Below are 23,011 nucleotides of genomic sequence, written 5' to 3'. Positions count from 1 at the left end.
CCCACTTCATTCCCTTACCCTCAGCCAAGGAGACAGCGTTAACAGTCGTTAACCACGTCTTTCGGTTACATGGCCTCCCGACGGATGTGGTTTCCGACAGAGGACCCCAAATCGTGTCCAAATATTGGCAAGAGCACTGGGTGCGACTGTTAGTCTGTCCTCAGGGTTTCATCCCCAGAGCAATGGCCAAACTGAGCCAACCAGGATTTGGAGAGAACGTTGCGATGTCTGGTCTCCAAGAATCCTTCCTCATGGAGCCAACAACTGTCAATGGTGGAGTATGCCCACAACTCTTTACCATTGTCACCTACGGGCCTATCTCCGTTTGAGTGTACTGTCACGGTTCATGAATTCACTGTTTTCTTCGTGTCTCGTGTATTTGTTGTTCTGTGTGTATGGGTGTGTGTGAGTGGGCGTTATCGTCAGTTTCAGATCGTCAGCGTGCCAGCGGATTTCATTCCCTGCACCAGCTGCTGCCAATTCACTCTATAAAGACTCATAGCACTCTTCTCTCTTTGTCAGATTGTTGTGTGGTGTTCTCTCTGTGAGTTCATCGTGTTCCTGTCTGCAGTCCTGGTCCTAGTTCCGGTTTGAGTTCCTGTTCGGTGTCTTCGTGGGTTTTGTCTCGTCTGGATGTTCACCTGCACCTGCTATGTCTCATGCCTGACTCCAACTGCAAGCCTTGTGTGCTCCTAGTTTGATTAGGGCGACTCCCTGCTATTAAACCCCCGGGGTGGCGTAGTCGGTTTGTCAAAGTCTGGTGTTTTAGTATGGGGTTAGTATTGTTGCAATATTTCAAATAAATAGATATTTGGAATATTGCAACAATTTATTTGTGAATTTATTTACATTTATTTACATTTATTTGTGAATATTAATCTATTTATTTGGAATATTGCAACAATAATAACCCCATATTTTAGCACTACATTTATTTATTTAATTAATTTTGTTTTTTGTTTTTTTTCCCTGTCATCTCCCGCTCGCCACACCAGAAAGTCTGTAAATTAAAGAGTACTGTAAAAACACAGCATAACTGTAAAAACTGCAAAACAAGAGCAGCTGTGAATTGACATGTAACATTTTAGTTATAATGCTATAAATTAAAACCTTGAATCAAACACTAAAGAACAATGAAAAACTTATTTGTGTGGGGTTTTTTTTATTGCTCTTTATTATTACATAGATTGTTTGTTCAAGTATCCAATGACTTATCTGAGATTTGTTAATCCTTTTGTTATTTAAACCATTTTGTAACACTTCATCATCATCATTGGCCCGAGAAAGTTTTAATGGAAGTTTTGGAAAATGGAAGTTAAAATTTAACCTGAAGAAACCTTGATGTTGCTCATTGAACCAAATGTGATCATAAACTCCCCCCTCTTACAACACTAACCAGGAAGAGTCTTTCTTTCATGCTGACTCTCTTCTCTCTCGACAAACACTTCAAAGAAGGATTTTGAGACATTTGTTTCTGAACAGACAGCAGATCGTTGTGATTCTCAAGGGGATTCATTCTTAAAACCATCGTTCAGAAAGTGACAGTAAAGTTTATATTACTGGAGCTCAAACAGTGAAAATGGCTTCACTAAATGTTTCTGCAGAAGAGCTTTCTTGTCCCGTGTGCTGTGATATCTTCAAGGCTCCTGTTGTTTTATCATGTAGTCACAGTGTGTGTAAAGAGTGTCTTCAACAGTTCTGGAGAACCAAGAAAACTCAGGAGTGTCCTGTCTGCAGGAGAAGATCCTCAAAAGAAAATCCTCCAGTTAATCTGGCGTTAAAAAACTTGTGCGAGTCGTTCCTGACGGAGAGAAATGAGACGCGTTCATCAGGATCTGAGGAGATCTGCAGTTTACACAGTGAGAAACTCAAACTCTTCTGTCTGGAGGACAAACAGCCTGTGTGTTTAGTGTGCTTTACTTCACGACAGCATGACAATCATACATTCAGACCCATCAGTGAAGTGGTTTCATCATATAAGGTAAGACAAATATCTCTTGTTTTACATTTAAATAAAACTGAAAGTGACATGAAGAGAGTAGTGAACACTCACACACTCACTAACACAGACACACACACCCCACCACACACCACATACACACACACACACACACACACACACACACACACACACACACACACACACACACACACACACACACACACACACACAGACAGAGAGGGCCCTATCATACATCCGGAGCAATGCAGCGCTAGGCGCGACTCAAGTGTGTTTTGCTAGTTTCAGCTGACACAGTTTTCATTTTCACTTCCTGCACCACGTTGTTTAAATAGCAAATGCATTTGCGCCCATCTGTTCGCCCATGGGCTGCTGGTCTGAGAACGAGGTGTGTGTTCAGGAGCTGTTGCTATTTTGAGGAACTGAAATAGACTAAACCATTGACCAACTGAAACCTGGTCTAAAGTCAATGGCAGTATTTATTTTGTTATTTAAAGAGCGTGTTAGTAATATGAGCCTATAGGCGTGTTCACAACGCGCGTACACTCTGCTTACCACACACACACACACACACACACACACACACACACACACTTTGTTTATTACACAGAGCGCAGCATCACACAAACATGCCAAATATTAGAATTAAAAGGATTACAATGTAAAATATTAATATCGTGTACATAAAGATATGGTGGAATCCAGCTTGTCCTGTAGATGGTCCGTTTCCACGCTAGAGAAGCGTTCAGTTTATCCACTTGCTAATTCCGGCGTGTAAATATCGGCGTGGATGAGCATTCACCTACCTATATATAAATCCTACAGTCCCCAACATTTGGTCCTTCGAGCCGGAGTGCTACACTCATTATGGTAATATGGAGCAACAGAGTCAACATTACTCTCCTGATACAACACATCCTGTTTCACCACAGGCCAGAGCACGTCAGCTCTCAACACGTCTCCAAGCTTATGACATTACATTAACTAAATATCTCATACCAGACCATGAGCTGTACGACAGTTCATACCACCAGCCAAGAATGTATCACCCAACAGCACAGCTAAACCTCAGTGGGCAGGCCGAACCAGTCCTGACTGTGGATCAGCTTCCCGTGAGTGAGTTATCTCTGGTGCAGTATGGAGCAGGTCCAGCTACATGTCATATGGGCAGCGTTTAGGTTTAGGTTAACTTTATTGTCCCCAAGGGACAAGCATTCTGCTTGGGCACAGTGCAGAGTTGCTTCATAAAAAAAACATCACAAAAGACATCACAAATCACAAAACACACAAAGGAAATGGTTGACAACACAATTCCATGGATTAAAATGCAAGTGCTAAAGTGCTAGTATGGTTGTTGCACATTACTCCATTGCACTGAAATTTTTATAAAGTGCATAAGCTAAGGTGCTAGTATGTGTATTGCACGTTGCCCTATTGCACCGGGATCGTAAGTAAAGTGCTGAAGTGCTCACATATTTATTTTACATTTATTGTATTTCACATCGTTCAGCAGCTTAATGGAGGCTGGCACAAATGATAATTTTAGGCGATTAGTTTTACATTATGGTACACGGAGTCTTCTTCCTGATGGCAGGGTTTTATATTCAGGGAAGAGTGGATGTTGAGGGTCTGATTTAATTTTCATAGCCTGTTTCATAATTGCCTGATCATACAGGCTCTGTATAGGCTCATAGTCTCTCCTCCCTATAATTTTCATGGCTGTTTTGTGCATGTTGGCAAGCTTGTTTTTCAGCTTAACAGTTAAGTTGCCAAACCATGCACCAATTCCATATCTAATGACACTCTCCAAGTTTGTATGGTAGAAGATCATCATGATCTGACTGCTCACACCATACAACCTTAGACGCCTTAAAAAATAAAGCCTCTGCTGCAGTTTATGATCCTATAGCGTTGATAGTGGATCTGGTGTTTTTGCTAGACAGCTAGATGCTGAGAGATCCTATAGTCATTATAGTTCACTGGTAGCCCAAAGAGAATATCACAGTCAATCCGCATTCTGTTTCACCTTCACTTCGAGATGAAGAACAGGCTAGAGCTATGTCAGTGGTCAGACTGAAAGCTACTGCAGCGCTATCTATCCCAATCCTGTATGCAAGCCAGTCATTCCCAGCTGCTGTGGCCAACAGAGACATTTATCAAGAGTTAGCCCCATGGCGCATGACACAAACTACAACTAATGCCACATATGGTACGACTCCGTCATACTTTGGTGTCTCACATTTACCTGCACCACATGTAACGCTGCATCATCAAACGTTATCCAGCACACCTGATTTTCATCCTTCAAATTATCTTACCTCATCATTGCCATGTACTGTTACATCGGTGAAGCTGCCTCTAGTTACAACAGCCTACACAACTTGTGTGCCACCTGTCTATCAGTTACAGACTGCTGTGCCTTGCCAATCATTCACCATGCCAGACCCTAATCGACCTCCATCATCGTTCCCAGGGTATTATGTCACTCAGCCTTCTACAAATATTCCAGAACAGACCTGGCATTACTCTCCAGCGATGTACCCGCCACCACCTCCAACTCCTGTTTATAAGCCAATACCTGCAGCACTTCCACTCCAGCCATTTCCAATCCCAAAATTACCAAAACTTGTGAATGATATTGAGAGAGAGTTTACGGATCTGAAGATGGCTTTGGATAATCTCCTCAATCCTCACACTGAGCTTACTGAACATTATAAATACAGGTGATGGAACGGTTAGTTCTGGCTAATAGCCCAAGCATGCCGACATCATCCTGCGCCCTATGCAGCAGCTATGACAGCATTGCAACGGCAGTATGGCCAACCTCATCAGCTGGCACAAAGGGAAATTGCATCCCTGTTGAATTCGCCTGATATTAGAGCTGGGGATGCAAAGGCTTTCCCTCAGTTTTTCACTCAATGTTGACTTGTCAGTAGGCATGTTGATGTCACTTGAGGGGCCACAAGGACGAGAACTCACTTGCACGGGGCATGTCGACAGACTACTCAGTAAGCTACCCAAGCACTACAGAGATAGTTTCATTGAGCACCTCCAGTTACGAGGCCGACTGAGTACTGACAGCCTGAACCCGTATGACCTCCATGACCTCGCTGACTAGTTGAAAGTGAAGGCAGAGGCTCAGCATCTGTCATCTAAAATGGTACAGCGCTACCAGACGGAGAGAGTTTAAGTCCCACGTAGAGAACGTCAACCCATTCTGAAGCCCCAAACTCGACCAACCCAAAGAGGTCAGTACAGTACATTATGTCCATCCAGAGCCTGCACATGGTCAGCAAATAGTCAAGAAACTGAAACATCTGTGCCTGTTCTGTAAAAGTTAAGAGCACTACTTGTCGCAGTGCAGTGAACTCACTGAGCGCTCACCTGAACAGATTCTCAAGTGGATAAAGGACGGCAAGAGATGTTGGAAATGGGGTCATACAAGTCATAAATGTGAGGAATGCACGCTAAAGAAACCTTGTAGAGAATGTGGCAATATACACCTCAGTGTCCTGCATTCCATCGCCAAAGAGGGTCCTAACCTTGTGTTACTTATCTGACTTCCCTTAGCTCCACAGGACATGTTTACCTGAAAGTTGTCCCAGTACTGCTGAGGAAAAGCAAGAGGTCTGTACCAACATATGCTATCCTGGATGTTGGGGCCCAACAGAGTATTGTTCTTTCAGCAGCAGTTTAGCAGCTAGGACTTGAGGGTAGGGAAGAGATTATGGCGCTTCGCAACATCCGACATGATGTCACAGATTTGAAGGGACAGTCAATTGATCTGCTGCTTTCCACACAGTTAAGTCCAAATGAGAAGTACAGCCTCACAAATGTGTTTACTGCTCCTCTCCTTAGGTTAACTGAGCAAACTTATCCCATTAAGAGGCTTCAGCGATGCTATTACCACCTCAGAGGAATTCATCTTCCATTCTTTGATAAGGTGCAGCCCCTTCTCCTAATTGGGTCTGACTACCCAAACCTGATAACAGCTAAGGAGCCCATCAGACTAGGATCAGCTGGTGGACCGGCAGCTTTACGCACACAGCTCGGTTGGGTTCTCCAGAGACCAGATGGACTTCTCCCACATCAGGTACCGTCATCACAATGCTTATTCACTTCCCTTACTCCAATTCGAGATCCTGTTTATCAACATGTTGAGCACCTGTGGCAACTGGATGTCCTCCCATACCGCAGTGAAAAGCTGGTAACATGATTAAAACAGGATCAAGCGGCTGTGACTATGCTGAAGACCAGATCACAACGTGTAGAAGTTAATGGCATCTGGCGTTGCGCTACTCCACTTCTTCGTGCACGGGATGGCCCACCTTTGAGAGGAACCAAGGAGTCAGTCTTGTCCCCCCTCAGGAACACTGAGAAGCATTTCAAAGACACAGAGAAAGCTCAGGTGTATGAAGCTGAAATACAGAAACTCCTCGATTCAGGGTATGTTGTAAAGGTACCACCAGAGAATCTGCAGCCCAATGAGGAGTCATGGTTCATACCACACCACCTTGTACACCACAATGGCAAAGACCGGCTGGTTTTTAACTGCTCCTTCATGCATCTGGGTATCTCTCTTGATCAGCAGCTGCTTACTGGTCCCAGCCTTGGTCCCTCATTGATGGGAGTTCTCTTTCGGTTTCGGCAGTATCCAGTTGCCATTCATGGTGATATACGCGGCATGTTTCGCCAGGAGAGACTCCTACCCAAAGAAAAACCCCTGCTGAGGTTTATTTGGAGGAACATGCGTAGGGAGGATCCGCCTGACGTCTACGAGTGCCAAGTCTTGCCTTTTGGGATGACCTGCAGTCCCTGCTGCGCTACCTTTGCTCTACAGACACATGTTCGCAGCCAGCAGTTCGGAAATGAAGAAGTATTGCAGTCTATAGAGCGAAGCTTTTACGTAGACAATTGTCTACAAAGTCTTCCCATTGCTATGGAAGCTAAGCAACTGATCGAAAAGATGAGACCTCTTCTAGCCTCAGATGGCTTTGAAATAAGACAGTGGGCTTCTAATGTACCTTCAGTCGTTCAGCATTTACCATCAATGGCTTGTTCAGAGAGCATTGAACTGTGGTTGCAACAGTATAATTTAGATCCTTTGGAACCAGCTCTGGGTTTGATGTGACGCTGTCTAGAGGATCAACTGGGCTACCATCATCGTGCCATAGTAGAGCACCTTCCAACAATGAGACACATTTACAAGGTATTGGCGTCGCAATATGACCCCCTAGGGTTTATCATTCCCTTTACCACACGGGCCAAGATTCTTATCCAGAAGATTTGGGCCAAACCAAGGAATTGGGATGATCCGAACCTTCCCACAGACTTGCTAGAGAAGTGGAAAATATGCGAGATGGTGGAAAATAACAGATGCTACATCCCTTCCAACTTTGATGTGGAGACATCAAAATTTACCTTGCATGTGTTTGGTGATGCATCAGAGGTGGCCTATGGATCAGTTGCTTACCTCCTTGTTGAGCAGCATGGAGAGATTCATGCCTCCTCTGTCATGGCTTGCTCTAGGGTAGCCCCCAGACGACAGCTATCAATCCCACGTCTCAAACTCTGCGCAGCTCTTACCAGTGCCCAGCTCGCCAATTTCCTCAGCCAGGAACTGACTATCCCCATAGAGGAAGTGACATTATGGATTGACTCTACTACTGTCCTGACTTGGATACACTCCTAGTCTTGTAGGTATAAAGTTTTTGTTGGGACAAGAGTGGCAGAAATCCAAGAGTTGACAGAGCTTCACTCATGGAGGTAAGCGGATTCCCCCAATAACCCGGTGGGTGATATTACTAGAGGGAAGACACTTACAGAGCTGGCGTACCCAAGCAGATGGAGTCAGGGTCCAAAATTCCTTCATGAACCACCAGATCACTGGCCAGTCACACCCTTGATAGAGGCCCAAGATGACATATCAGAGACGAAAAAAAGTTGTCTTTTGTGATTTTGTCTTTGGTTGTTTTTTCCTGATGCATCCCAGTACACTTCCTGGAAAGACTTGATTGATGCTGCCTACCAGTTTCTTCACGGGGCGTTCACCCAAGACATGAGCATGCAACACCCTGATTACCGGAGTGCGGAAACACTCATATTGAGTCCATGTCAGGAGGAGACCTTCTCAGAGGAACTTAAGGCCTTGAAGGCAGTGAAACCTGTGCCTGCATCCAGCCATCTGAACACATTTGCAGCAGAGTTGGATTGCACACTAGGACTGATCCGTGTGGGAGGAAGAGTGCGGAAACTGGATGGCTTAAAGGGGTGGTATAATGCCCTTTTCACAAGATGGTAAATAAGTCTTTGGTGTCCCCAGAGTGTGTATGTGAAGTTTTAGCTCAAAATACCCCACAGATATTTTTATATAGCATGTTAAAATTGTCATTTATTGAGGATGAGAAAAAAGGCACCATTTTGTGTCTGTTCCTTTAAATGCAAATGAGCTGCTATTGGTGATGTCACTAACCCAGGATGAATGTTGTGTAGTCCCTATTAGCCGTTTGTTGTAGTCCTTAAAAAGCAATTTCTTTAAAAGCAAATATCTCCCTTTGCTTTGAACTTTGAGCATTGTAACTTTGCAGATGTTGTTTATGCTCAAACAGCAACATTACACACTAACTAAAGTTAGAAAAGTGAAATCATAATCAACCACCCCCTTTAAGTCAAACGGAGGTCCACCCAGTGGTTTTACACCCACACCATAAGGTGACTAAACTTCTCATAAAGCACTTTGATGAACGCCTTCTCCACCCAGGACCTGACAGGGTTTTTCACTGAACTCCGTCGCCACTACTGGATCCTGAGAGGCAGACAAGCAGTAAGGCAATATCAGAGAGAATGTGTGGAGTGCCAAAAGTGGAGAGCCAAGTGTACCATGCCAATCATGGCTGACTTACCTTTAACTCGTCTGTGACTGTATCAGCCTTTTTTCTCAACTGGAGTTGACTGCTTTTGGGCCCTTCATTGTGAAGATTGGACGTTGCACTGAAAAGCGATGGGGAGTCATCTTCAAGTTCTTGACGACCAGATGCATTCACCTTGACCTCCTCAACAGCATTGATACAGATGCATTTTTGCTTGCACTTAAGATGCTTTATAGCCCGCAGAGGCACCCCATCCGAAATCCTCACGGATCAGGGGACCAATTTCCTAACGAGCTGAGACCGAGCTAAGGGAAGCCTTCAAAGTAATGGAACCTAAACTGCAAAATGAATCCTCCCACCAGCACCACACTTTGGCGGGGCATGAGAAAGGGAGATTAGATCAGTAAAGTCTGCCCTGTGTGTAGTTATTGGGAGCCAGTTGGTTCAAGAGGAAGTACTACATACAGTACTGATTGAAGTAGAGGGCATACTCAACAGCAAGCCACTGGGAAACGTCTCATCCGATGTTGCAGACTTAGACCCGGTTACCCCTAACATGCTGCTTATGAGGCGGTGAGATGCCTCACTTCCCCAGGTGATCTACACTCCCGAACCTGTATCCAAACGCCGCTGGCGTCATTCTCAGACCATTGTGGATCACTTCTGGTCATACTACATTCAACATTACCTCCCAAGCCTCCAGAATCACCAGAAGTGGCAGCGAGAAAACCAGGATTTAACTGAAGACATGGTGGTAATGACTATGGATCCACAGCTTCCCAGAGCTCAATGGCCAACTGGTAGGGTTGTCAAGTTGATTACCAGTGATGATGGACACATTCGGCCAGTTCAAATCAAGGTCAGTGACCGCTTATATCTACGACCTGGGGCCAAACTTGTCAGACTTCCATCACTTCCGGGTGGAGGTGACTCTGACTCGAAGGACTAGGTAGTTTATCTTTACACATTTTAGCTATGCTGGGGGCAGCTGTTCTAAATTGTCTCTATATAAGAGTATACGAGAAGGACTTTTATTATGAAACCGTTTACTGTGTACGCTGCTGGGTAACGTTAGATTCCGCTATCCCACTATTGTGTGTACTTTCACTTTCACCAGCCGTTTGCTCCGCCATTTCCTCAAGTGTTAATGTGCGTGATTGAATAAAGACCACATTCAATACTTTGTACATATAATAGAAAACTCAGTACAGCTGGATGATGCCAATGCGTGATAACATTCAAATCCATAAAGACTTTAACAGTTCCCTGTCTCCTGTCACGCTTCTTACCGGAGCCCCGTAGTGGATGAGCATTCACCTACCTATATTTAAACCCTACAGTCCCCGAAAAATACATTTCATAGATTTGAGGAATTAGTATCTACAGGGGCAAATACATTTTCACCCAGGCCTTGTTGGTAATGGATAACTTTTTGCTTCAATAACTAACATTTTCTGTTACAAACTGTACTTTGTGTTTACTCAGGTTGTCTTTGTTTTATGTTTTAATTTCTGAATCAATTTAATATGAGATGTGCACAAAGATTGAAGAAATCAGGATGAGGGCATATACTTTTTCACTCTTTTATATGATTACATCACTGTATTGTCTTCTCTTCTTCTCTTCACTGTAATTTGTGTTTTATGTTTTTTTGTTCAATTCTAGGAGGAGCTCAATACAGCACTGAAGTCCTTACAGAATAAACTTAAACGCAATGAAATAATTAAAGGAGAGTTTGAGAAAACAGTTCAACACATCAAGGTGAGGAAACAAGAGAATCAAAAGTCATGTATAGCATCACTGTATACAGTTATGATTTAATATAATGGATTCCAGTTGATAATTTCTGTAAATGACGAGCATTAATCTGCTTCTGGATCCGTTCTATGTCGGGTATCTGTGTTTATCTCTGATATGAATGATGTGGAGTTTTGATGTGTGTCGATTGAGATTGAAGTGAATGTGATGTGATTTCAGACTCAAGCTGAGCACACAGAGCGTCAGATTAAACAGCAGTTTGAGAAGCTTCATCAGTTTCTCAGAGATGAAGAAGAAGCTACAGTCACTGCACTGAGGGAGGAAGAGGAGCAGAAGAAGAAGATGATGAAGGAGAAGCTGGAGGAGATGAACACACACATCTCAGCTCTTTCACACACAATCAAAGACATGGAGGAGATGATGAAAGCCAATGACGTCTGCTTTCTGAAGGTCTGGTTTCACATCATTGGTTGATCATTGGTTGATTGATTGAGTTCTTGATGATAAATGGTGTGTTTGTTCTGCAGGAGTTTCCAGTCTCAATGGAAAGGTTGGTTCTGGTTCTGAAGGTCTCTCTGGTTCTGAATCAAAGCCACTGCAGTTCTGACTTCTGAATGTTCTTCCAGAGTCCAGAGCTCACAGTCGGATCCACAGATGGCTTCTGGAGCTTTGATTCATGTGCCACGATACTTGGGCAACCTGCCGTTCAGAGTCTGGAAGAAGATGCAGGACATCGTCCACAACAGTGAGTCTGACTGCAGGAGATCTTAGCTGGAAAAGATGGATGGGTGGAGAGACAGATGGATAGATAGATAGATAGATAGATAGATAGATAGATAGATAGATAGATAGATAGATAGATAGATAGATAGATTAGAAATATTAGATATAATGGCGGTGTAATTGAGTCTAATGGGATTCTGTCTCTTTAAAGGTGCAGAATGAGAACTAGCGGTTGAAATAGGTACTGCAAAAATATCAAAAGAGATCGTTGTTTGTCCCGCTCCCTCCTCCTCAGACTCGACGGCGCTCACACGGGTTGCCAGTTTCAGAACACGCAATAGGAACGAGCGCAATGGACAATGAAAATTAAAAGTTTATGCAATATGACAGACCAAAACAAAAAGAAACATTCCAGCCTGGAAACGCACATTTCAAAGTAAAATAATTGGCTGTAGAAGTGTTCCCTTTTCGAAAGGCACGCTAAATTACGCTAAGGGGAACGCTTCAGGCGTGACAGGTATCTGAAATCACAATCAAATCACAGCAATCATATTGACCGGCGACAGCCCATAAATCATTAGCGTGAATGATTAACGTGCGACCTGGAAGTATAAAAGGGCACCTTGCAAACATGACAAACATCTTTTCGTCTTCAGGGACTGTTCTGTCTGTAAAGCGCAAGAAAAATTACGGTAAGAGAAAATGAAATGCACAGAGAAGCAAAGCTTCCAGAAGTGTGCAGACCCATATCCAAGATATCTTGCGCAGAGTGACACACAGGAGCTGTGCGTTTTTTGTTTGGGTGAAGAGCACGTACAGGCAGTTCTCGAGGGAGCTGCCTGGGCAAACTGTGAGCGTTTTAAATTAAGAACGCTCCGCTCCCGTCTGGCCCTCTTCTCGAGCAAAGAGGACTCAGCATCTGGACCTCGTGGTTCGGGTCCCAGACTGCGGTTGCCTTGGCAGCGCAAGAGTGGAGAGGTCGCTTGCGGAAGGCTTGACGATTGGTTTCTCCCCGGCCATAAGCCACCAGCTCAGGTGAGCCTTCCATTCCTTCCTGATCATACGGAGATCGAGAGGGCATGGAAAAACCCATATTCGGCCTGTATCCATCAACATCAGCAGGCTAGTTTTGCTGATGTTGAGGGGATGGGTGAACATGGGTATGTGTCGATGCCGCCCACTGACGAGACGTTCGCAAACTATCTCACGTTTGGGCGAGCATTGACACTGAGAGCTCCATCCCTGCCATCCAAACTGCTCAAAGCAACATCTCGTTTGAATGGCAGAGCATATACGGCAGCGGATCAGGCCGGTGCTGCCCTGCACACTGTACACTGCACACGTGGACCCCAGGAAAACTAGCGACCACCATAGTGGGAGCTAATGGGGATCCAAATAAAACAATAAAACACCATGGCGGTGCTGCAGGCGTCCATCCATCCATCCATCCATCCATCCATCCATCTTCTTCCGCTTATCCGGGGCCGGGTCGCGGGGGCAGCAGTCTAAGCAGAGATGCCCAGACTTCCCTCTCCCTAGACACTTCCTCCAGCTCTTCCGGGGGGACACCGAGGCATTCCCAGGCCAGCCGGGAGACATAGTCCCTCCAGGGAAGGCATCCAGGAGGCATCCAGAGCCGATGCCCGAGCCACCTCAGCTGACCCCTCTCGATGTGGAGGAGCAGTGGCTCTACTCTGAGCTCCTCCTGAGTGAACGAGCTTATCACCCTATCTCTAAAGGATCGCCCAGCCACCCTGCGGAGAATTTATAATAAATTAAATAGTTAAATAGTTCAAATTAGTCTGTTTTAACATTTCTAGCTATGTTATTGATATTGGTGCTCTGAATTTAACCTTGTGAAAAGTTTTGAATAATAGTGAAAATAAAGCAGTCTTGGGTGTTGTAAGGGGCCCATCTCTTGTAGTTAGGGAAAGTTAGGCATTTCTTTGGCCAATCTGAAAAAAAAATTCTTACCAATAGCTTTTTTTTACCATGTGTTCCTATAGGTGTCTAGTAACACCTCCCAATTTATCCACGGCCAAATCCTCGGGGAAACGCCTGGAGAGGCAATCAAAGTTGGGGTGCCCAGAGGGCCTGGGTACCAACAAAAAAATCAAGCCTGAGAAACTGCCTCCGACTACAGGAGCTGCAGCACAGCACTCTCTGCGGGCATATCTCCAGACCAGAGATAGGCTACTGCTATAAAGTCTGCTACACTAGTCAACTAGTCTCTCTCCTGTTCACTGAAGTCAGCTGGATCCGGGCCGTATCCAGATCAGATGATGGACCTGCGCCTGGGCCCATCCACAAAGCATCCCTCATCAGCCCTTGTGAAGGCCTCATCGACACGACAGCCATCAGCACTGATCCTCAACAAACCCGTCTACATACCGACGTGATGACTCCGACCTCCAACCAGATAGAACTGGATAAATGTTCTGATCCAATCTGACTTTGCTCACTAGTTTGTGTCATAACTGACCTGTAATGCTGCCTGAATCATAATCATACACTGTTCGCTGATTGGCCAGAGGAGAACTGGCTCCCGACTGAGCCTGGGTTCTCCCAAGGCTTTTTTCTCCATTCTGTCACTGATGGAGTTTTGGTTCTTTGCCACTGTTGCCTTGGCTGTTGGCTTGCTTAGTTGGGGACATTTACTATTCAACAATATTATTGATCTACCTTACTTAAGGTGGACGATGACGCAATGTTCTTCTAGAAGCAAACTTTGTTGTATTATTTTCATATTATCACTGTGAAGCTGCTTTGATGCAATCTGTATTGTAAAAAGCGTTATATAAATAAAGGTGACTTGACTTGACAAAGTCCATAACTGGATGTCCTTGAGTATGGATGGAAACAAGGAGAACAAGGTTATGCACCAGTCCCTACAACAGATCCCATTGCACCGGACTACCTTCTGAAGTTTTTCAGCTGCAACTGTGCTGAGGACTGTGACACTCTCAGGTGCAACAAGGAGTCAAGTGTATTTCTGTTTGTGGGAACTGTCATGGTAACTCTTGCCAGAACATCAACCAGCCAGATGATAACAGGAGTGAGGGAGATGCAGGGGAGTTGGATGAGGTTTGGTAAATTTTAAACTGATTTAGGAAGTTTTGTTTTGTAATTGTTTTTAATATTTTTATGGATTTTGTATGGATTTGGAGTCATTTTCACTCAAAACTAATGGCTGGGATAGATTCAGCACCCCTAAAAACCAATAGTTAGACATCTCAATTTTTTTTTTTTTTTGTTGGTACCCTGGCCCTCTGGGCACCCCAACTTTGCCTCTCCAGGCGTTTCCCCGAGGATTTGGCCGTGGATAAATTGGGAGGTGTTACTAAACACCTATAGGAACACATGGTAAAAAAAGCTATTGGTAAGAATTTTTTTTTGCAGATTGGCCAAAGAAATGCCTAACTTTCCCTAACTATTGGTTCTGTGACTGGGGCCCAACATTTGATGCTACGCCCCTGCAGGGATGTTCCCTGAGTCGGTTGCTGAGCTGCGCCGCACCACTGATCTCGCTCTCTGGGCCACTAAGCAAACTGCTACCGTGATCGGCCGGTCGATGGTGGTCACGGAGAGACATCTGTGGTTAAACCTGGCCGACATCGGGGAGAAAGGGAAGGGCTTTCTCCTCGATTCGCTGGTTTCAGATATTTTGAGGCTGCCGCTCATTCATATAAAATATGTTATCAGTGGAGAGTTAAGTGGCATAACGTCATTCTAGAAATAAAAATGGGAATGTTTATGCTACCGCTTGTTTTTTTTTTATACATCTGTGTTAGCCCTCGATCTATTAGTCACCTCAGGGTAGAGTAGCTGGTCTCTATAGTATAGACTGACGCTGGAGCTTCAGATAGATCTTATGTCTGGCCCACAGGACCGTCTGACATTTTTTGGTCCTGAGTACATCGCCCCTTGAGCTCTATTTGGGTTTTCAGTAGGCTGAGTGGTTCTGCAGCCTCTTGTATGAAAAAGAATAAAGACTCCGAACCCTCGGGTAGATCTATGCTTACAGGCTGGCCCTCACCAGGGCTGCCTCTGTAGCTGGCCTAGGCTATGCTAGGGATAGTGGAGGTGTTCTGCTAAAGCATTTCTACCTCTGGCCGTTCACTTTGTGAATGTAGATTTTTTAGCATCCCTATATGATAGCCTCCTCCCATGGGAGTCGTTAGGTCAAGGCCCACCCCTTTCTACATTCTGGGGCAATAAGAGTAATGCAGGTTGGTGTAGAGGTTTTATTGATAAAGACCTAGGCCTTCAATAAAGCCTTCCCAGTGCAATGGGTCTTTTTGGTCAGTGTCAGGCCATCTTTCGCTCTGCGAAGAGATTGTTTCTGGTTTGTCCGACCCCGCCATGCAGAGCTGGCATATGGATTTGGGACGCCAGAGTAGACTCCACTTAGCTCGCTGAGCCTCTGCTCAAGCGTTGGGTTGAAGGTGGTTGACTTACAAACAAGTACCACTCTCCTAGTGAAAAATTCAACCTCTAGAGCCACTGGCAGGCCCGCACCCTGTTGAACTCTCAGGGGCACGCGGAAAATACTCCCCTGTTGACACAGGGTAGTTTCAAGTACTCCACTCTGTATCATTTCACCTCACAACACTATGGCTCAGGTCAAATTTCTACCTTTACTTCGTCTTGGTCTACGAAATACTCTCCCTTGAAGCCAGAGCATTGCCATGAGCTGACGCCCATGCGTATAGATCAGGGGTGCCCAATCCTGCACAGTTCATCTCCAACCCTAATCAAACACACCTGAAGCGACCAATTAAGGTCTTCAGAGCACGTCAGGATCACTTGAAAATTAAAGGCAGGTGTGTTTGATTAGGGTTGGAGATGAACTGTGCAGGACAGTCGATCGCCAGGAGCAGGATTGGGCACCCCTGGTATAGATGGTAGGCCCCTGAATCTGGGGCCTCCATTAAGGCAGGGTGGCGTATGTTGTACTCTCCTTGCTTAAAGGGTGTTGCGCTTTTGCTAAGTACACTGCCATGGGCAATGTGATTAGGTACCAGGATACTTTTGGCTCTGTGTAGACCGCTTATCTGGCAACGAAGGCCACACTGTTAGGTAGTAGGCCTCAGCAGGCCTCCTTGACTGGGAAGCCCCCAAGAGGGCACTGTAGGCCAGCTTACCTCAGGTGGTTGGCCTTAGTGGTTCGGGCAGTAGACTCACTGATGGGTAGTAGGCCTTAAACAGGCCTCTTTGGAAGGGAGTCCTAACGTTGTTGGACATACATTATAGCAGCGACCAGGTAGCTAGCCTTATTAGGCCTCCTGTGGGTGGCCTCAATATTTGTGTTGGTGTAGTATGGTTCCCAAAGGTGGATGTCTGTAGCAGAATAGACTGGCTATCAGCTAGTAGGCCCTACTAAGCCTCCCTGACGGCGAGTCCCCAGCAGTATGGGTAAATTGGCTGACAGCACTGGCTCTCAGGCCTACTAGGCCTCTCAATCCTTGAAGTGGGTTTCGAGTGTCGGGGTACACAGCCAGCAGTGTTGTTGGTAAGGCGGTGTCCTTAGCAGGCCTGCCTGACCCTGAGTAACCCAACATGGGGTGCTCGGCTGTTAATTCTCACTGGCCAATCAGACAGTTGGCTTCAGTGGGCCTCTCTGAGGCTAGCCCCGATTATGATCGGCCAAATAAGATTTGCCACTGTATGGTTGGCCATTTCAGGCTTCCCCAGTAGGCAAACCCCCAACAGCGTGAGTAATTTTTGCCAGCTATTAAGACCACTGTCAGGCGGTTGACCTTGAAATAAGGCCACCATGAAAGCTCATTATTTAAACAACTGGACAGCTAGCCTGACCGACTACCAGGCACTAGGCCTCACCAGGCCTCCCTGAGGGCTAGGTAGCCAATTTTCTGGTTATCAGGTAGCTTTGCTATCAGTTCAGCTGGCCTTAGCAGGCAGCTTCTGAAGATGAGCTTGCACCCTAGCACGACTTAAAGTTTTCACTTTCTGCTACTGGTTCCCTACTGGAACCTCTATCTAGCCTACAGCCTGGTTTGCCTACCAAGCAGGCCTTGTGCCCTCCTCACTGAGGGTCACTATGAGTACTCAGCCTCCTGAGTCTGGTCAGACGGTCGTAGGCATCTTGCGAAACCTCCCAGTTAGATCAGTCCTTAGGCCTTTTCAGGCTTAGATCAGTCCTTAGGCCTTTTCAGGCTTCCTAAGTATTTTGAAACACAAACGCTAGGTAGACCCGTGGATTGAGTAGATAAACTCCCCTCGATGGCAAGGGTTGTAAGCACTATGCTGAGTCATACTCTCTGAGATACCCCGTCTCTGAGATCCGGGCCGAGTGGTTTACTGTCAGCTTCGCAGTCCCTCTGGTTGGATGCCTTGCCTAAAGGCAAGTGTCCAGAGGCTCTGTCTTCGGACAGACAGGAAGCTGGCCAGACTGTAGTGTCCAATGTAAGTGACACCAGGTCAGGCCCCCCTGGTGGCATTTCGGGTGATTATGTTCCCCTGAATAGGGATTGGCTGGGATTCCTTCGGGTTCCCAAGCCACTTTCTCTAGAAGGGACCCCTTTCTAATTTGAAGTTGTGGTCTTAGGCCCTTGAGCAGGCCCAGGTAGGCATTTTCATTAAACAGAGTTTATGGAGGTTTTCCTGTGCAGTGTAAAGCTTGGGCTATGACCGTAGGCAAATGCTGTCACTGACAGCCCAATGTGACCTGAGGGTGGGTGGTTCTGGCATTTCAGTTGAATTCTGCTAGTTCTGACAGTTGTCACTGCCAATGGGCATGCACTCTTAGCTTTGCGGCGTGGGTATATTGTTCCCCTTAGCATCATCGACGCAGTGCGAGTTCCCTTTCGAAAGGGAACGTCTCAGGTTACGACTGTAACCTATGTTCCCTGAGAACAGCGAACGAGACACTGCGTCTTCTCGCCATGTCTCGGGGCCTACCTACTAAACAGTCCCTTCAGACAATAAAGTGTTTGTCATGTTTGAAAGGCGCCCTTTTATACTTCCAGGTCCACGTTAATCATTCAAGCTTATGAACATTTTTTTCTGAAATCACAATCAAATCGTGATTTGCTTGTGATTTCAGACACCTGCCACGCCTGAGGCGCTCCCCTTAGCATCATCGACGCAGTGTCTCATTCCCTGTTCTCAGGGAACATAGGTTACAGTCGTAACCTGAGACGTTTTTCAGAGAAACAAGTATGTGAACTTAGCATGTTTCCTCAATATATGCAAACATATTATGTTTTTTTATTGGAGTTTGAACAGTTTTGGCTCATTTGAAGATTCTGTCAAAGACAGTCAATGAGATTTTTCTGAGTTTTGATCGTTTTTAGAAAAACTGTAAGTCGGATCAATTATAAAAGATAAAGCCGGAGTCAGAACAGTCTGAAGGTCTGATCCAAGTTTGGAGGTTGTTAGGAGGAATTACAATTAGAAAATTCAGTCTCAGAATAATAATAATAATCAATCTAACTAGGGATGCACCGATCCACATTTTTTCACTTCCGATCCGATCCCGATACCCGAATTTGGATATCGGCCGATACCGATACTATTCCGATACCAGAGCTGTGTTTGCTTTAATTTTATTATTATCATTCTTGTTGATTTTATGATGCTGAAATAAACTCCTCTCAACAGGCAAGTATGATATGTACGCATGTATGTCCCAAAAGGCAACTTGAAGTATGTATAAGGTCAGAAAAACAGGAAATCTTGTTAACAGGAAAAATCCCATTCTGAAAACAATTATGCAACTAAGGATTTCAAATTGATTGTCATGTCAATATTTATTACATTTCATAACTACATTTCATAACTTCATCATAAGTCTTGAAAATATAGGCCTACGAAAAGTGCAAGTGTAAACATCTAACACACACACTATCAATAAAACAGTGTACATCTGAACAGCACAAATCAAGAACACTGGCTCTTGTAGAATGAACAAATCATGTTTTTAAAATGTAAAATATTTGAAAATAAATAAGAAAAGTGCAATAACTGTAAACATATTGTACGTACACACACACACACACACACACACACACACACACACACACACACACACAATAAAAAAGATATTACATGCGCTTCATGAGGTGCGCGCGGTCTCTTGCTCTCTCTCCCTCTCTGCCGTGCACGCGCTACGCGGTTTGGAGCACAGTCTCTGTCTCGCGGGCGCGCTCGCTCTAGATTCCGGAGATTTTAACTAATTCGCGGGCATCAGTGAGTGATGCGAGGGAGCTTCCGCCTCTATGCATTACGGCTTTGCAAACATTGCACTCTGCGGTGTTTCCAGTGTGAAGTATTTCCACACAGCGGACATGTTGGCTCGCCACGATGCTGCTCTATGCTATCCTGCTCTAGCTGGCTGCAAACTGCGGAATGGCTTTCCTGAGCGGGGACATGTCTCATAACTCTGTGTCTCATTGAGCCGCGCCTCCGTTCAGGAAATCCATTCCACAGTTTGCAGCCAGCTAGCAGACTCGCCGGTGGGAATCACTTTTGGAGTTATTTCAGCAGACAACGTTAAAGTGCAGACATGGCTCATGGATATCGGATATCTCCGCAGGTTGGATCGGGAAAATCCGATACGTGAATTACGCTGGTATCGGCCCCGATACCGATACTGGATCGGATCGGCCCCATCCTTAAATCTAACATAATTAGTTAGTCAAACACAACAGACCGTAAGAAAAACTGTTTTAAACCGATACACAGACAGCTCATGGCGATCTGACACTGACACTCATTGATTTATTGTTATTTAAATTTCCCAAAGTATCAGTTTCTCTTTATCGACACAAATGTCTGAATCCCATATTTAAAGTTTGTAGTTGATGTAGTTAAACGCTGATGATAAAAACGAGTGTGGAACTAATAACAGCGCTGACAGTGATCAGAGGAAAGTGTGTGTGATCGACAGGACGAGTGTCATAATTCATAATAATCTGTGTTGGGTTCACTGTTGATCATCATATGAAGATCAGAATAAAAGCCTCTGTTGATTGTGTCTCATCAGCTCCTGTGATTCTGGATCCAAACACTGCGAATCCATGTCTTGTGCTGTCTGATGATCTGACCAGTGTGAGAAACAGCGGGAACAAACAACCTCCTCCCGATAATCCAGAGAGATTTGATGGGTATCCCTGTGTTCTGGGTTCAGAGGGTTTTAACTCAGGAACACACTGCTGGGATGTGGAGGTTAAAGAGAGTAAATACTGGAGTCTTGGAGTAACTACAGCATCAATCCAGAGGAAGGGACTTGTTTTCTTCAACACTGATGTCTGGAGAGTGACGTACGGATGGACTGCAGGTTCTGGTTTTCCTGTTAAACAGAAGCTTGATCGTGTGAGAGTGAATCTGGACTATGACAGAGGAACGGTGTCGTTCTCTGATCCTGTAACTCACACACATCTACACACATTCACAACCACCTTCAATCACACACTCTTTCCATTCTTCTATTGTTCTGACTCTCTGAGGATCTTATAGGTCAATAGTCAGTAAACGTCACTCCTGTAGATCTGGATCTTCCTGCTTTCATCATGTTCCCAATATTGAATCCACATCTCATGAGTAAGAGTGCTGTTGATCTGAGTATCAGTACGGTGGCTGTGATTGGGCCGCGGTGATCACATGACTGATATCCAGCACTACAGCAACACTCTCATGTTGTTTTAAATGTAAAGTTTTAGTATGCACACACAGTAGTGGCCAAAATTTATGTCCAGCCTTGAAAAATTGACATCCTCACACTATATTCAAATATGATGTGTTAAAATAAAAATGTGTTAAAGCTTTTGTAATCATATTGTCTTGTTGTGCTTGGAGTCGATTGTTTATTTGTGATAACAGCAGCCATATCACCCTGTAGCCCAAGACTGGTTGCCCACTGAAGCTAAGCAGGGCTGAGCCTGGTTAGTACTTGGATGGGAGACTCCTGGGAAAACCAGGTTGCTGCTGGTAGAGGTGTTAGTGAGGCCAGCAGTGGGTGCTCACCCTGTGGTCTGTGTGGGTCCTAACACCCCAGTGTAGTGACGGGGACACTATACTGTCAAAGAGCGCCGTCCTTCGGATGAGACGTTAAACCGAGGTCCTGACTCTCTGTGGTCACAGAAAATCCCAGAATGTCTTTCGAAAGAGTAGGGGTGTAACCCCGACATCCTGGCCAAATTTGCTCAGTGGCCTCTGTCCATCATGGCCTCCTAATCATCCTCATATATATATACTAACTGGCTGCGTCCGAAACCGCATACTCAATGAGTAGGTACTTAATTTCAATAAGTACTTACTTAACGAGCGCTAAAAGAGTAGGTACTTTATAGCCAAATCTCGTTAAGTATGAATGCGAACCGGACATCTGCCATGTTGACGTTATCGTAAGACCTACGACGCGTTATCACAACTGCAACAACTTAAAAGATTTGAACGACACGTTTAATTCATCTATCTGTAAATATCTTGATATTGATTTAACTTGCTCATTTTATGGTCTTTTTGAAGAAACTGCTGCCCATTTATTTTGTGAATACATTTAGGGTTGAATTAAGTTCTTATATTTAACCCTAGTCTACTTATGTGACCCACCGTTTTATCCTTAACAATATTATTTATTTTATTACAAAATCCCAGAATTGTCTCTTGAATATGTTGTTAATTTCTTTATTTTATATCCAAACATTTTCATTCACAAGCAAAAGTGGCTTTCTGCTGTTTTCCTCTTTTTCATCCCTCAGGCCTAGGCCTACAAATAACAAAAAATGCATTTTTTTAAATGTATTATAATGAATTATTTAAGAAAATATGAAGATATTCAACCTTTTTCCTGTGTATAAAATCTCATATTATGTATGCAAACCCATGATATACATATATATATATACACCTCATAACATCAGTAAATTGACAGTCCTACAGAATGGTTTTCCTCAGCGTCTGTATTGTCTGCACAAACACAAAGGAGACGTTGGGCAGTGTGAAGATTCGCCTTTGGAGAAAACTGTTGATTTTATTAAAAATAAAAATGTGATATTACCCCAGAATGAATTGCATTGCTATCCCACCCCAAAACATACAATAATAACAACGATAAATGCTGACTAATACTTAATTGTATTACTTTTTACTGAAAATGATATAATAAAATGTAATGTATGTCATGACACAGCTATGCATGAATACACTCTAGATGTGTATATAGTGAACATATCTACATTTTCACTCAAACAATTAAATTAAAGCATTAATTAAATAATTATATTTTATTTACTGACAACAATGATAAATATTAATAACAGAATGAATGAAAGTCACCATCACACAATAAACAAATGCATATACAAGTCAACACATGAAACAAAGCTTTATTCAAACTACAATCATGTATGTAGACTACAGGCGCTGAACCACATCTACTGCCATCTCAACACAGCGGTTCCCATTCTGCGGTTTTATTCTGATGAACCAGCGGACCGCCAGAGGTGAGCTGTGCCGGAGTGCCGGAGGTTGTTGCGTGAATGGTTGTGCTTCACAATCTGAGGCAATAAGGGCCGGTGGAGTGATGGAGGGACTCATAAGGGCCGGTGGAGTGATGGAGGGTCTCGTAAGGGCCGGTGGAGTGATGGAGGGACTCATAAGGGCCGGTGGAGTGATGGAGGGACTCGTAAGGGCCGGTGGAGTGATGGAGGGTCTCATAAGGGCCGGTGGAGTGATG

At 44.6% G+C, this 23,011-nt stretch overlaps 1 protein-coding gene across 1 annotated transcript; it reads left to right on the top strand.

The window, feature by feature from the left end:
* The first annotated feature begins 1,395 nt into the window (after positions 1-1,395).
* LOC307009356 (E3 ubiquitin-protein ligase TRIM35-like) lies at positions 1,396-21,149 on the top strand. Its single transcript, XM_079633038.1, has 6 exons — positions 1,396-1,981; positions 10,495-10,590; positions 10,807-11,037; positions 11,115-11,137; positions 11,214-11,332; positions 20,318-21,149. Exons 1-6 carry the CDS (start codon positions 1,580-1,582, stop codon positions 20,788-20,790), a joined length of 1,344 nt encoding a protein of 447 aa, XP_079489164.1. The 5' UTR covers positions 1,396-1,579; the 3' UTR covers positions 20,791-21,149.
* Positions 21,150-23,011: the final 1,862 nt, after the last annotated feature.

This window comes from Phoxinus phoxinus, assembly GCF_949152265.1.
Source record: "Phoxinus phoxinus genome assembly, chromosome: 13".
NCBI lineage: Eukaryota > Metazoa > Chordata > Actinopteri > Cypriniformes > Leuciscidae > Phoxinus > Phoxinus phoxinus.
Note: the sequence above shows the minus strand (reverse complement) of the source record. Positions and strands in the feature narration are given on the sequence as shown.

What these genes read in the sequence shown, in the direction of transcription:
- LOC307009356 (XM_079633038.1), top strand. Translation starts at nt 1,580, where the DNA reads ATGGCTTCACTAAATGTTTCTGCAGAAGAGCTTTCTTGTCCCGTGTGC. An exon ending in ATGACGTCTGCTTTCTGAAG is followed by an intron (nt 11,038 to 11,114) that starts GTCTGGTTTCAC and finishes TTTGTTCTGCAG; the next exon opens with GAGTTTCCAGTCTCAATGGA. An exon ending in TTTCCAGTCTCAATGGAAAG is followed by an intron (nt 11,138 to 11,213) that starts GTTGGTTCTGGT and finishes ATGTTCTTCCAG; the next exon opens with AGTCCAGAGCTCACAGTCGG.